We start from the raw sequence: 16,254 nt of genomic DNA on the forward strand, positions 1-16,254 counted from the left end.
CGCTCATTTATCCTGTGTCTCCACTCTCCTCGTGCTCTTTTATCCTGTGTCTCCGCCGTTCTCCTCGCGCTCATTTATCCTGTGTCTCCACTCTCCTCACGCTCTTTTATCCTGTGTCTCCGCTCTCCTCGCGTTCTTTTATCTGGTGTCTCCACTCTCCTTGTGCTCTTTTATCCTGTGTCTCCGCTCTCCCCGCGTTCTTTTATCCTGTGTCTCCGCTCTCCTCGCGCTCTTTTATCCTGTGTCTCCACTCTCCTCGCGCTCTTTTATCCTGTGTCTCCACTCTCCTCGCGCTCTTTTATCCTGTGTCTCCGCCGCTCTCCTCGTGCTCTTTTATCCTTTGTCTCCACTCTCTCCGCACTCTTTTATCCCGTGTCTCCACCACTCTCCTCGCCCTCTTTTATCCTGTGTCTCCGCCGCTCTCCTCGCCCTCTTTTATCCTGTGTCTCTGCCGCTCTCCTCGCCCTCTTTTATCCTGTGTCTCCACTCTCCTTGCGCTATTTTATCCTGTGTCTCCGCTCACCTTGTGCACTTTTATCCTGTGTCTCTGCTCACCTTGTGCTCTTTTATCCTGTGTCTCCACTCTCCTTGTGCTCTTTTATCCTGTGTCTCCACTCTCCTTGTGCTCTTTTATCCTTTGTCTCCACTCTCCTTGTGCTCTTTTATCCTGTGTCTCCACTCTCCTTGTGCTTTTTTATCCTGTGTCTCCACTCTCCTTGTGCTCTTTTATCCCGTGTCTCCACTCTCCTCGCGCTCATTTATCCTGTGTCTCCACTCTCCTTGTGCTCTTTTATTCTGTGTCTCCACTCTCCTTGTGCTCTTTTATCCTGTGTCTCCACTCTCCTCGCGCTCTTTTATCCTGTGTCTCCACTCTCCTCGTGCTCATTTATCCTGTGTCTCCACTCTCCTTATGCTCTTTTATCCTGTGTCTCTGCTCTCTTCATGCTCTTTTATCCTGTGTCTCTGCTCTCCTCATGCTCTTTTATCCTGTGTCTCCGCTCTCCTCGCGCTCTTTTATCCTGTGTCTCCACTCTCCTCGTGCTCTTTTATCCCGTGTCTCCGCTCTCCTCGTGCTCTTTTATCCTGTGTCACCGCCGCTCTCCTCGTGCTCTTTTACCCTGTGTCTCCGCTCTCCTCGCGCTCTTTTATCCTGTGTCTCCACTGCTCACCTTGCGCTCTTTTATCCTGTGTGTCTGCTCTCCTCACATTCTTTTATCCTGTGTCTCCGCTCTCCTTATGCTCTTTTATCCTGTGTCCCTGCCCCTCTCGCACTCTTTTATCCCGTGTCTCTACTCTCCTCGTGCTCTTTTATCCTGTGTCTCCACTCTCCTTGTGCTCTTTTATTCTGTGTCTCCACTCTCCTTGTGCTCTTTTATCCTGTGTCTCCACTCTCCTTGTGCTCTTTTATCCTGTGTCTCCACTCTCCTCGCGCTCTTTTATCCTGTGTCTCCACTCTCCTTATGCTCTTTTATCCTGTGTCTCCGCTCTCTTCATGCTCTTTTATCCTGTGTCTCCACTCTCCTCGCGCTCATTTATCCTGTGTCTCCACTCTCCTTATGCTCTTTTATCCTGTGTCTCCGCTCTCTTCATGCTCTTTTATCCTGTGTCTCTGCTCTCCTCATGCTCTTTTATCCTGTATCTCCGCTCTCCTCGTGCTCTTTTATTCTGTGTCTCCACCGCTCTCCTCGTGCTCTTTTATCCTGTGTCACCGCCGCTCTCCTCACGCTCTTTTACCCTGTGTCTCTGCTCTCCTCGCGCTCTTTTATCCTGTGTCTCCACTGCTCACCTTGCGCTCTTTTATCCTGTGTGTCCGCTCTCCTCACATTCTTTTATCCTGTGTCTCCGCTCTCCTTATGCTCTTTTATCCTGTGTCCCTGCCCCCCTCGCACTCTTTTATCCCGTGTCTCTACTCTCCTCGTGCTCTTTTATCCTGTGTCTCCGCTCTCCTCGCGCTCTTTTATCCTGTGTCTCCGCTCTCCTTGCGCTCTTTTACCCTGTGTCTCCGCTTTCCTCGCGCTCTTTTATCCTGTATCTCTGCCACTCTCCTCGCGCTGTTTTATCCTGTGTCTCCGCCTCTCTCCTTGCACTCTTTATCCTTGGTGAAGAAAGTAAATGAGAATTTATGGTAAGGGAGAATTCATTATAAATTAATGAATTACTTAAATTAGAATCTGTAGCCGGGCCAGCGCAAATCAGTAAATCAACAATTAAACAGTTAAACCAGATGAACCTTATACACTCTCAAACTTTGTACACCCTCAGGGTTTGCAATCACCAGCAAGGTCCTGGGAGTTAGATTGGAGTCAGACGATGGCAATAACTTGGATTAAGTGTGCTCTTCAACCGATAGGGGAAGGACAGATGGTTCCAGCTTAGATAGGAAGGCAGGTCTCTGCCTAGGTGAAGGTAGGGTCAGATGATGCATGTACCTTTGTACCAGAGACTTGTCTGTTTAATGTAAACCTATATGTTGACAAGATCGAAATCTGGAAACTGTTCTTGTACGTGACCAATAATGTATGAATATGATGAACACTTGTAGTTTAGCAGAGTACTGTCTCAAGCTGCACTGAGACGGTGCCCTCCTTGCAATTGCTCGAATAAACGATCGTAACTTGTACCTGAGTCTCCTGTGGACCGTTCATCAAAAACACCACATCAGACACCAAGTTGTGATATGAACTTGAAAAATCTATTGTTAATATAAAGCATTCAAAGATTAGAATAAGTTATTTTCTGTTCCAAAGCACTAAAGTGAAAGTACTTTTGAAGTGCATTCACTGTTGTAATGTAGAAAACACAGCTGCCAAATTGCATCACTATGAGGTCCCACAATCAACAAGATGATATTGATGTTCTAGTCTTTTGGTTGAGGGATGAATATTAGCCAGGACACTCTGTTGTTCTTCGGAATAATACCATGGGATCTTTTATATCCATCTGATAGTGCCATTGAGACCTCAGTTTCACGTCTCACCTGAGAGACCATGCTGCTCCCCCTCAGTACTGCGCTGTAGTGTCAGCCTGGATTAAGTGCCACTGGAGTGAGAATTGAACCCGTTCAGAGACAAGAACGCTACCCACTGAGCTGCAGCTGGCACAATTTGTTATCCGTTTTATTTGCAATGTGCTGAGACACCCACTTCTGGAATTCAGCCAATTGTAAAAAGGATTGAAGACCACTGAGGGCAACAGAGAAGAAACTGCACATGTGCAGCTGTTGAAAAAGTACTGCTGATTTTCTTCTGTATTGTGGAGTTCCCCGTTGGAGAGAGATCCACATCAGTGACCAATGCAAAAAGTCCATTGTTGATTCTTACAGATGGGCCTGCCCCTGCATTTGTGGAGAAATTACACGTCACATGATAGGAAATGAAAGGAATAAAAATTGAAGGAACATTTATATTTGTATTCTGCTGAACTACATCTGCTTTCTATAGAAAAACCCTGCAGCCACAATGTTGATGGATGTGAGCTTGGTATTAACTGCTGCAATGGCCCATTTTACCAGCCATTCCATGGACTCAGGAGGACCACACAAGTATAATAGTTGACTCTCTCTTGTTTCATTTTGTCCACGAGTGTGAAGAAGCATTCGAGTGGGAACTGGAGAGCACATTCCAACTGTTTATCAAGATTAATCTCTCTGCTTGTAAGGACTGTGCTGAGGTTTTTGATTGCCCTGTGTTACACTTGAATTGTAAACTTTTGCTGTATCATTGCTGAAAAAATATTCCATCCTGAGCATTGAATATAAAGTTTTATAACCCGGAGCCCGAGTATCCCAGTGTTGCTGAGGGGAGAACAACTCAGTGGGGGTATGGTCCTCTGCAGTTTCCAGAGCTTCCCTACTTCTGTGCACCGGCTCCCTGGAGACTTCTTCAATGATCAGAGACTACAGGTCCATTCCAACATAATCTGAAACAGATCACATCCTGGGGATTACCGTTGACCAGAAACTGAACTGAACTAGCCATATCAATACTGTGGCTACAAGAGCAGGTCAGAGACTGGGAATCCTGTGGCGAGTAACTCACCTCCTGACTCCCCAAAGCCTGTCCACCATCTACAAGGAGTGTGATGGAATACTCTCCACTTGCCCGGATGAGTGCAGCTCCAACAACACTCAAGAAGCTCGACACCGTCCAGGACAAAGCAGCCCACTTGATTGGCCACCCCATCCACAAACCTTCACTCCCTCCACCACCAAAGCACAGAACCATCAACAAGATGCACTACGAACTCCTTTGACAGAGCCTTCCAAAACACTAACCGCTACCATCTAGAAGGACAAGGACAGCAGACACATGGGAAAACTGCCACCTGGAAGTTCCCCTCCAAGCCACTCACCATCCCTGACTTGGAAATATATCGGCCGTTCCTTCAATGTCGATGGGTCGAAATCCTGGAACTCCCTCCCTTACAGCATTGTGGGTGTACCTACACCACAGGGACTGCAGCGGTTCAAGAAGGCAGCTCACCACCACCTTCTCAAGGCCAATTGGGGATGACAATAAATGCTGACCTAGCCAGCAATGCCCACATCCCATGAATGAATAAAGAAAAAAGAAAATTGCAATTAACTCAGGTAAGTTAGTACTAAGAACTCCAGTTTATGGTGTATAAGTTAATTTAAATGATCATTATTTTACCGAATACTTTTTGTTCCAAATAGTCACTTGATAGTACAGAGCCTGGGTATTACTGGAAGAGTGACATGTGGTTGAAGCTTTTCACCCTGCGCTCAGCAGGATATGTGTTAGAAATTTTTATGCTTTCTTTTTCCATGGGATCTGGGCGTCGCTGGCAAGGTTAGCATTTGTTGACCATCCCTAATTGCCCTAAAACTGAGTGGCTTGCTCGGCCATTTCAGAGGGCATTGAAGAGTCAAACACGTTACTGTGGGCCTGGAGTTACACGCAGGCCAGACCAGGCAAGGATGGCAGCTTCCCTTCCCTGAAGGGAAATAGTGAACCAGATGGGTTTTTCTGACAATCGACAATGGTCAACATTGCTGAGACTAGCTTTATGTTCCAGACTTTCAATTGAATTCAAATTGCACCAGCTGCTGAAGTGGGATTAGAACCTGTGTCCCCAGAGCATTAGCCTTGGCCTCTAGGTTACTAGTCCAGTGACATTATCACTACACCACCATTTCCCCCAAATGCCAAATTTCAAAGGGAGCAACAATTTATACTGCATGAGAAAAGGGTGCTGATTGGTTGGCAAGTTGACTCTAATTGGTCAAGGCACTGTCATAGGGAATGCACCATAGAGCTATTGTTCTCCATGCTTTTGTTTAATTCAAAAATGGCACAATGCCTGGACATGTTCCCTTTGCCTTCAGAGGACAGACCCCTGTGTATGAATACATGTAGCTTCCAGCAAGCCTAAGTGAGCCCACATTGCAAGCCCAACTACTGGTCTTAGATTGGTTGTTATTGTAATTCTTAGCACACTTGGGATTGTTTCCTTTTTCTTTGTTCATTCATGGGACATGGGCTTTGCTGGCTGGGCCAGCACTTACTGCCCATCTCTAGTTGCCCTTGAGAAGGTGATGGTGAGCTGCTGCCTTGAACCGCTGCAGTCCATGTGGTTTAGGTACACCCACAGTTGTTCCCTTTGAAATTTTGCATTCTTGCATATGTCCTGATGACAAAAAGCTTCAATAGCATGCCTCTTTTTTTCAGCAATACATTTTGTTCACCTCATTTTTAATGTACTTTTACTTTATTATCTGTTGTTTTCTTATCTAATGTCACCTTTCCATCTTCATGATATTTTAGCCCATGCACCATACCCGAATAGGCAGGCTGATAGCATTCTATAAATAACCACTAGCATCTTTCTCTCACTGGCTGATTTGAGTAACTTAATTCAGCTGTGCTAAGAGTTCTGTACTTTTTTCAAGTCTCCGGCTTGGCCATTGTAACTCAGCTATCAAGGCAGTGAGAGTTATCACATCTCCAATTGTAATTAACTTCTATGAGGTGAAAAGTGAACCCTGACAATGCTGCCATCCTCCAGGAAAATGCTTGTCCTCCGTTTGATGCCCTCCCAAGGTTGCATAACCAAACTCAAGAACTGGCCAAACAGGGAAAGGAGCATTCAAGCCTTTCTGGCACTGCTGTAGCACACCAACCGTGGTATGCTATTATGTCAACATTTACCGAATTGCTTTGAAACTATGGGTGGAATCTTATGGCAGTGACATGGGTCTTGGCTGCTGGCTGGAGAGCTGCCAAGGCGTCCATGTCGCCTCTTTCTGGGAAGGCCTGCTGTACCTTGTTCCACTCAGCCACTTGACAGGCCAGTGGGCAGGTCTTCCCCTGGGATCAAGGGCCCTGGGGCTGAAGTCCCCGCTTGCCAAGAGCTGTTGGCCAATCAGAGGCCGCCAGCTCTGTTGGACAGCAGCACCACCGAGGAGGCTGTAGCTGCTGCCAGTATGAGGCCCATCTGAGGCCTGCAGGATTGTCGCTGGATCCCGGGCCAGAGGTCCGTGATGATGACAGGTGGGTCAGCAGCAAGGACCGGGAATGGCTCTCAGCGGCTCCCCCTTCCTAATGCTGGGCGTCTCGAGCAAGCAATGAGTGCCTTTGAACGAGGGACTCCCCGAGAGTTGGCAAGCAATCCCGCATTGGTTTGCTCGTCGTACTCCCTGCATGGCGAGTCCCCTGCCCACTGTGGTTGGATACCAGTGGCAGTGAGAGGAGGCCTTTAAGTGGGCATTAATTGCCCACTTAAGGGCCTCACATGGCGAGGAGGTGGGAAGGACATCCACGAGACTTAATCAGGGTGAAGGCGGGAGGTGTCGGGGTTCCCATCCACTCCTCCTCCAATCTCACCGTGGGGGAAGACACAAGATTTCACCCTCTGTGTATATGGGTCCTGTATGAAGCCTGAAGAAAGAACTTTGAACCAGGAGACAGTTAAATGAATCTTAATTTCACGCAGAGGCGTGAATGAGATGGCCTATTTATGGCAGTTGGTGCAAGAAGTGTGTTTGGAGGAGCTATATGGGTTGAATGAAGACACAATAGCTTTGGGGGAGAGAGGTTGGAGGGTTAGAGGTTTTGTCTTACTGGAAAGAATCACAGTGAAGGTGGCTGAGTGATATGGTACAAATGTCACTGAGGCAGGTTCTGACCGCCTGATCCCTGTTTGCTATGTAAAGACCTGTATCTCCTCATCTTCATCTTATGGCTGCTATATCTTCAGACTTGAGAATAAAATGTTCTGATGCAAATTAGAAATAAAATTCATGCTGGGACTGTATCCCTCTGGGCTCTGAAGAATTTTGTGTTGTTTTATTCATCATTTAATGTCCTTTCAAATGATGCCGTTATCTTCAGGAGTTGGTTTCAATTAAGTTGACTGGTTTTGCATCTGTTCTATGATAAGTGAGCTTTCAGCTATGAGCCTTTTTTCTGCTAAGCTCTGCAGCCATGTTAATTGTTTCTGACCCCATTTAAATTCAAGGGCTTTATAAAGGTGATGAAAGGATCAAGTGGAATTATTGGTCAGGGCCCATTTTCGGGCACGGGGCTTAATGCGTGATAACTCTGCGCCCATTCCCATTGCGGAAGGCAGCTCGCAAACTCTGTGCTGTCTCCTCACCCAAACAATTTCACCATGGAGCCCAGTGTGGAGCAGCTGCCTGGCCGTGTGAGTGACCGGTAGGTGTTTCAGCTACCCTTCACATTTTAAAGGCAGCCTGCCCCTCTTAAAGGGGGTGTCTCACTCAATACACAGAAGTTGCTGCAGTCTGCCTGGAGAAGACTCGGGGGGTGGTGGTGGTGGTGGTGGTGGTGGTGAAGGGAAACAAAAGCACTGAAAATGGAATGGCCCAGACAAGCCCCCTTCCAGGTTTTCTGACGGAACACTGGAGGCATTATTACAGGAGGTGGGAAGGAGGAGAGACACGATGTTCCTGCAGGAGACCTCAGTTCATTTTAAAGTTGGGGGGAGGAGGCGGAATAGCTGGTGTGGAGGGGAGAGGAGACAGAGGAAGAAGGAGGTTATAATGCCACTTTCTCAAACACCTCAACCAAAAGTCACAGCCACCTGAAGGTAAAGAACAATCTGTTGGAAATGCACAGCAGCTCTAAGTGAATACTTTGGATGTGACGTTTTGAAGCATAATGTTGGTATTGACCGAGGTTCATCTAGTGGCTTAAGAGAGCCTCCCCAGTGAAACTCAGAGATCAGTGAATCATGGATTTGATCCTTGGTTTGTACTGAGTGAGCTGACCAAAACTGGGGCAGAAACTGCTGGCAGCGCCTCTATACTATGAAGGGAAATTGAACCAAATTCCCTGTTACTGCTGATCTTTCGGCAGTCCTCGATGAAGAAGAGGAGGTAGAAAATAATAGGAGGCGGTACCTTGGAAACAATCTCTCAAAGTCAAACAAAGGTAAGATCAGCAGGTAAAATTACAACTGTACCTGCAACTGCATCTATAACAAAACAGAAAATGCAGCAAGCACGAAGTGGGTCAGACATCTGCAAAGAGAACCAACCAGTTAAATGTTAATGTTTCAGGCATAACCTGCTGAGTGTTCCCAGCGTTTGCAGTTTTTAATTCTTTGTTTTCCTCAATAAGCAAGTAGCAGGAAATTTGCCTTATTTGTATAATTAAGCGCTATTGGCTTTAAAAATCAAAGCACACCCTTTAAAGTTGATTTATGGCCTAGTCATGTATAACCATATTAAATCAATAATTATTACATTCAATGTAGCAGGGTGAGCAGGGAATAAATACCAAAGAAACAACTATATTGGGTAATTTGAGACTTTCGCATATCAATAAGATCTATGAGGGAACTGAAAAAGTTGCACTGTCTACCTTTTTTAAATTTATTGCCCTGTATAATGGAGCCTTTTCCAAGTGCTGGTATAACTATCTTGCGAAGGAGGTATGGTGTATAATTGATACCAAAGTCATTCAGAGTTTACTACTGTTTGTGATTATCTGAGTCTTTAGTAAAAGGCAAAAGGTGTGGACACACTCTGTACTAGAAGACAGAAGTAAAATATTGCAGATGCTGGAAATCTGAAATAAAGACAGAAGATGCTGGAAATACTCAGCAGGTCAGGCAGCATCTGTGGAGCGAGAGAGAAACAGAGTTAATGTTTCAAGTCGATGATCCTTCTTCAGAACGGTTGCAATGAAGGGTCGTCAACCTGAAACACTAACTCTCTCTATCTCTCCTCAGATGTTGCCTGAGCTGCTGAGTATTTGCAGCATTTTCTCTTTTTTTTATTTCTGTAATATAAGTGATAGTTTTGGGTAAAAATATTTACATTTGCTAAAAAAAAAATCTGTACCTTAATTCTTTTGTTAGAAGGGAAAGGGATACTTGCACATACCCATTCTGAGAAACACAAGCATCCTTGAGTAAATAGGCAAGAAGACTTGTTAGCTTCTGGTGCAGCTATCTGATAAAAAAAAATGCTACCAGTCATAAATGTAATAATATTGTTACAGTTGTATGATGGAACTCCCTAACAGTACCTTGGGTGTACCTACACCACGAGGACTGCAGTGCTTCAAGAGTGCGGTTCAGCACCACCTTCTTGAGGCCAATTAAGGATGCGCAATAAATGCTGACGTTGCCAGCCATGTCCACATTCCAGGAATGAATTTTAACAAACAAGAGATCACTATGGCAGGAATTCTACGGCCCGCATTGGCAGAGGTATAGAATATAAAAGAAAGGATATAATGTTGGAATTGTATAAGACACTGGTGAGGCCACAACTGGAGTATTGTGTGCAGTTCTGGTCATCACATTACAGGAAGGACGTAATAGCTCTGGAGAGAGTGCAGAGGAGGTTTACAAGAACGTTGTCAGGGTTAGAAAAGCGTAGCTACGAGGAGAGATTGGATAGGTTGGGGTTATTTTCCTTAGAACAAAGAAGGCTGAGAGGTGACTTGATTGAGGTGTACAAAATTATGAGGGGAATAGATAGAGTGGACAGGATAAAATTGTTTCCCTTGATGGAGAATTCAAGAACCAGGGGACATAGATTCAAGATAAGTGGCAGAATGTGTAGGGGGGAAATGAGGAAGAATTTTTTTTACGCAGAGGGTAGTGGGTGTCTAGAATTCGCTGCCCAAGTTGGCGGTAGAGGCAGAAACTCTAAACTCTTCTAAAATGTACCTGCATCTGCCCCTTAAGTGCTGTAAGCTGCAGGGCTATGGGCCGGGTGCAGGAAGGTGGGATTAGAAAGGGTACCAGGGTGTCCTCGGGCTGGCATGGACAAGATGGGCCAAATGGCCTCCTTCTGTGCTGTAACTTTTCTATGGTTCTATGGCGATGGGAACAGGGCCATAAAATGTGGCACACCATTCTAATCCCCATTGACTCCGGCGGGACCATAAAATCCTGCTGGCATAAAATTCTACCCTATATTCAGGGATTATTAATGCTAACTAATAGCTAAAACAGCTTACCCACATGCTTTTAGCATAACCTGTTGGAAGCGTTTCTGAGAGACGATGTCAGTTTTAACCCTGCCCTTTAAAGGCAGCCTGGAGACTTCCTTTCCAGCGATATCCCATTTCAATTTTAACAGATTGGCAGGGACGCCATTTGGAAGTTGCCCGGCCCTTTCTTTATTCCTGCAGTCACCTTCTTGAGGCCAATTAAGGATGCGCAATAAATGCTGACTTTGCCAGCCACGTCCACATTCCAGGAATGAATTTTAACAAACAAGAGATCACTATGGCAGGAATTCTACGGTCTGCACATCAGAAATAGGCAAATCTTGAGACTCTGATCACACACCATTTCTCATCGACAGTCATCAAACTATAGCCTGTCAGGGGAGAGACTAGAGCTAGGGGACACAGTTTAAAAATAAACAGGTCTCCCATTTAAGATGGAGACGGGGAGGATTTTTTCTTTTCAAAGCTTGTTAGTCTGTGGAATTCTCTTCCTCAAAGAGCAGTGGAGACAGGGCTATTGAATATTCTTAAGGCTGAGTTAGATAGATTCTTGACTACCAAGGGAGTCAAAGGTTATAGGGGGTGGACAGGACAGTGATCACAATCAGATCAGCCATGATTTTATCAAATGGTGGAGCAGGTTCAAGGGATCGAATGGCCAACTCCTGCTCCTAATTCATATGTTGATATATATAAAACAAACAGAGGGACCTTTGGGAAGAGTGATGGAGAAGGGAAAAGAATGTCTACCAAGTCAAAAGGGCTGCAAAATTAAGATAGTGAAAGGGCTTGATAGGGTAGGTGCAGAGAAAATTCTTACACTTGGAGTCCAAGACTTGAGGTTGTAAAATGCAGGATATTGACTTTAAGGGAAGGCCCCTCTGCACCTCAGCGGTGCACTGCCCCTTTAAATTTTGGAGCCAGTACTTCTGGATTCTGAATTTCCGGCCTGAGGCTCCGCTCCTTGAGCGTGTCAGCTCAACAGGTTTTTACACACACACTACGTCTCCAAGCTCCATCCATTGCCCTGTGACTCAGTCTCCTGGAAGTCCAAAGGACTGTCACAGTGAGTCAAGACAGCCACATATCATTCTCCAGCTTTCACTGGGCAGGTTTCCGAAGGCCCGGGATAGACACGTGTGAGCTTCACTGAACCAGGGAGGCAGCATTAAATCACACGTGGGCAATTAAGCATATCAGTGAGCTTCCCTCCATTAATGGGTGTGTTTCCCATTTTTGCTACCTTTCCGCTTGCAGTTTTCTTGCCGCTGGGTGTCTGATGTGCTGCTATGTGACCTCCTGCACAATTCTCTGTGCCTGCCTGTTATCTTGCCAACAGAGCCCACAAAATCCAGCCTATAATTACTCTAATGGCTAACAAATTCAATCAAAACAACTGGAAAATCTACCACACTAAATGGAGGAATCAGTCAGAAGGTGAAGTCTCATAGAGGAGTCATCAAAGTTTGACTTGGTAGACACACTTTCCCCTTCCCCATCACTCTTCCCAAAGGTCCCTCTGTTTGTTTCATATATATCAACGTATGAATTAGGAGCAGGTGTTGGCTCTTTGGTCCCTTGAACCTGCTCCACCATTTGATAAAATCATGGCTGATCTGATTATGATCACTGTCCTGTCTACCCCCTATAACCTTTGACTCCCTTGTTAGTCAAGAATCTATCTAACTCAGCTTTAAGAATATTCAATAACCCTTCCTCCACTGCTCTTTGAGGAAGAGAATTCCACAGACTAATGATCTGTGAAGAGAAAAAATCCTCCTCGTCTCCATCTTAAATGGGAGACCTGTTTATTTTTAAACTGTGTCCCCTAGCTCTAGTCTCTCCCCTGACAGACTATAGTTTGATGACTGTCGATGAGAAATGGTGTGTGATCAGAGTCTCAAGATTTGCTTAATTTCTGATGTGCTGAGAATGCCCTTGTGTAATTTCAGATTTTTTTTGTCTGTGTTTTTAAAAATCCATTGTTGATATTGCACTTTATCCTGGAGTACATTGGAGCATGGAGATTAATGCATGAGTAACAGGTCTCTAGACCTCCCATCAAAACTCAATCCTCTGCTTGGACTCAATATGGACCAAGTGTTACACATTGCTATTAGAGTGGTCAGACTGAATTTGTAGCTCGCTCATTTGTGGTAGGTGTACACCATCAGGTCAGAAAGCTATCATTTTCCTGAAACAAATTTACTATCAAAGAACGCTTACAGCACAGTATGAGGCCATTTGGCCAACCAAGCCTGTTCTGGCCCTCTGAAGGTACAATTCATTTAGTGCCACTCCCTCACCTTCTCCCTGTAGCCCTGCAAATTCTTCTTTTTCAGATAATGACCCAATTTCCTTTTGAAAGCCTCAGTTGACCCTGTCTCCACCACACTCTGAGGCCGAGCATTCCAGCTCCTAAACATTTGCTACTGGAAAACGTTTTTCCTCATGTCTGCATTGCTTCTTTTGCCAGTTATCTTACATCTGTGCTGTCAGATTCTCGATCCTTCCACCAATGGCAACAGTTTATCCCTATCAACCCTGTCTAAACCTCTCGTTTTGAATGCCAAATCTCTCAACCTTCTCCTCCAAGGACCCCATAGCAGTCTCAGCTTCTCCAAGCTTTCTATGCGACTAAAGTTCCTCATCCCTGGAAACATTCTTGTGAATCTTTTCTACACCGTCTCTAATGCCTTTGTATCCTTCCTAAAGTGTGGTGCCCAGAACTGGACACAATACTCCAATTGAGGCTGAACCAGTGTTTTATACAGGTTTAACATAACTTCTTTGCTTTTGTACTCCATGCCCATATTGATAAAGCCCAGAATACTGTATGGCTTTATTAACTGTGCTCTCAACTGTCCTGCCACCCTCAATGATTTGTGCACATATACCCCCACATCCCTCTGATCCTGCACCTTTTTAGGATTGTACCCTTTGTTTTATATTGTCTCTTTGCATTCTTCCAATCACTTCATACTTTAAATTGATTGATGTGTATTTTTACCTTGTCCAGGAAATTACATGGCAGGGATGGGGATAGTGGGGGGAAAGATGTGTCTAGTTATAATAATCTAGCCATTATGGTGTGGGGCAGGCTTGATGCACCAGCTGGTCTTTCTGTGCTCATCAACTTCATAGGCTATATTTCTCTTCAAGCACTCGAATTTCACACTGTAAATGAAGTGCTAAGATGCACATTCAGGATATTCGCCAAAATGGTGCAGAATCAAGGAGAAACAGCAGCACTCTACTGAGATGTATCCCACCAAATGAAATTTGGGCAGCTATTCTGTAAATGTCTGAATCTTCGGGCAGGATTTTCCTGTGGGCTGGGGAAAACCCAACCTGTGCACTTCTTCACTTCCAAAATGCACACCTGACTTATGTGGGATGTGTCTTTTCAGAAGGGTCAGGTTTGCAGTGCGTTTTGTGAGCCTTGATGGGGTCCATTTATTTTTCATTTTGACACTATCTGTAGCTTCCTTGGTTAACCATGGTTGGTTTATCCCCTTCCTAGAATCCGCCTCCCTTACTGGGATAAATCTTTGTTGTGAGCCATGAACTATTTTCTTAAACATTGTTCATCAGCCGTCTTTTCTGCTAACCTCCTTTCCCATTCTATTCCAGCCAACCCTGCCCTCATTCTTTTATAATCGCCTTTATTTAAGTTTAGCACAGTTGTTTCCGACCCAAGTTTCTCACTCAAACTGGATGCTAAATTCTACCATATTATGGTCACTGTTTCCTAGGGGATCTTTTACTCTGTTCATTTATTAAACCTGTCTCATTACACGTTACCAAGTCCAAAATAGCCTGATCTCTGGTTGGATCCCCAACATATTGTCTAGGAAACTGTCCCAAATACACTCTATGAGCTGAATTTTCCACCCTTCGGGGGGGAAGTTGAAGGGCAGGCATGTACCCCAATCAGAGGCGCACCGCCGTTTTACATTGGCGGGCCAACTAAGGCCCGCCCAGCGTGATGTCCACACGGAAGCGCTATGCGCTCCCTGTGTGGGCGGTGGGGGGGGTTTCCCAAAATCGAGCATGCGCTCTCTTGCGCATATGCACGAAAAAGCGCACTCATCTCCCTGATGCTAAGTGCAGCCTCAGGGAGATTGGCTGTAAATGTAAAAAAGATAAAAATAGAAAAATAAAATTTCCCTAACATGTCCCCTCATATGACAATGTCACATGAGTTGGGACATGTCCTTAATTTTTACAAAACCTTCAATAAATTTTTTTAAACCTACATGAAACCTCCTCCCGCCCGTGGATGAGGTTTCATGTTTTCCCTAATTCCCGCCAGGGCTCCTGGCCTGCCCACCAACCTTAAGGTTAGACGGGCAGGCCCTTTAATAACTTAATTGACTCTGTCAATGGCCACAATTGGCCATTGACAGGTCGGCGGGCACGCAGCTGATTTTGCTGCACGCCCCCCCCACCTTCCTGAAAATTTAAATGGGGCGGGGTGACATCGGGGGTTCCCCCCAACATCACCGCGTGTCACTTTATGCATCGGTGAGCAGGCCCCACCCCTGCTCGCTGCCTCGTAAAATTCTGCCCTATGAATTCTTGCTCGTAGCTACCTCTGCCAATTTGATTTTCCCAAACTACATGAAGGTTAAAGTCACCCATGATTAATGTACTGCCTTTTTTATATGCCCTCATTATCTCCTGATTTATTCTCTATCCTCAGTATAGCTACTGTTAGGGGGCCTATAGACTACTCCCACCAGTATCTTCTCCTTGTTATTTCTTACCTCCACCTATATGGATTCCACATCTTCAGATCCAAGCTCATTTCTTGCTATCATACTCATTCCATCTCATACTAACAAAGCCACTCCATCATTGCAGGAGTTCCTCAGGGTACTGTCCTCGGCCTAACCATCTTCAGCTGCTTCATCAATGACCTTTCTTCCATCGTAAGGTCAGAAGTGGGGATGTTTGCTGATGATTGCACAATGTTCAGCACCATTCACAACTCCTTAGATACTAAAGCAGTCCATATCCAAATGCAGCAAGACCTGGAAAATATCCAGGCTTTGGTTGACAAGTGGCAAGCAACATTCATGCCACACAAGTGTCAGGCAATGAGCATTTCCAACAAGAGAGAACCCAGTCATCGCCCCCTGATGTTTAATGGCATTACCATCACCAAACTCCCCCACTATCAACATACTGGGGGTTACCATTAATCAGAAACTGAACTGGACTAGCCACGTAAATACTGCGGCTACAAGAGCAGGTCAGAAGCTAGGAATCGTGTGACAAGTAACTCACCTCCTGACTCCCCAAAGCCTGTCTACAAGACACAAGTCAGGAGTGTGATGGAATACTCTCTACTTGCCAGGATGAGAGCAGTTCCCACAATACTTTATTACCATCCAAGTCTTCAATTAAGAGACATTAGTGTGCAGCAGTTTTGAATTTCCATGGGACGCAAATGGTGTGTAATGTAAGTTAGTTTGACGGGAGCCAATTTAGCAAAGAAATATGGGACAACCTCTAGGTTTTTCCTTTGGCTGAAAGCTTAGTGGTGTGTGTGCTGTCTCATGGCTTTATATCTCATAACATTACCCTATGAGTTGATAGCGCTTCAGCATTTATTTCACTTAATGGTCTGTGATGTGCCTTGAAGTGTTCAATGCTTTCAACTGGATTTCAAAGAGCTGCATGAAGCAACAAGTTTGCAAAAACTTACTCTTTACTGAATAATTGATAGTTCAATATATTTTTGGCAAATGCTTCAGTGACTGACCCGTTCTCAAAATTAAAGAAAGGCCATGTAAGA

At 45.1% G+C, this 16,254-nt stretch overlaps 1 protein-coding gene across 1 annotated transcript in view; it reads left to right on the plus strand.

The window, feature by feature from the left end:
* nrxn3a (neurexin 3a) overlaps positions 1 to 16,254 on the plus strand; it is a 1,735,226-nt gene that overhangs the window by 314,180 nt on the left and 1,404,792 nt on the right. The window contains exon 3 of the mRNA XM_041214454.1: positions 5,956 to 5,972. Coding sequence (XP_041070388.1) covers positions 5,956 to 5,972 — 17 coding nt within the window. The remainder of the gene's footprint in view (positions 1 to 5,955; positions 5,973 to 16,254) is intronic.

The sequence above is a fragment of the Carcharodon carcharias genome, chromosome 20 (assembly GCF_017639515.1).
Source record: "Carcharodon carcharias isolate sCarCar2 chromosome 20, sCarCar2.pri, whole genome shotgun sequence".
Classification (NCBI taxonomy): domain Eukaryota; kingdom Metazoa; phylum Chordata; class Chondrichthyes; order Lamniformes; family Lamnidae; genus Carcharodon; species Carcharodon carcharias.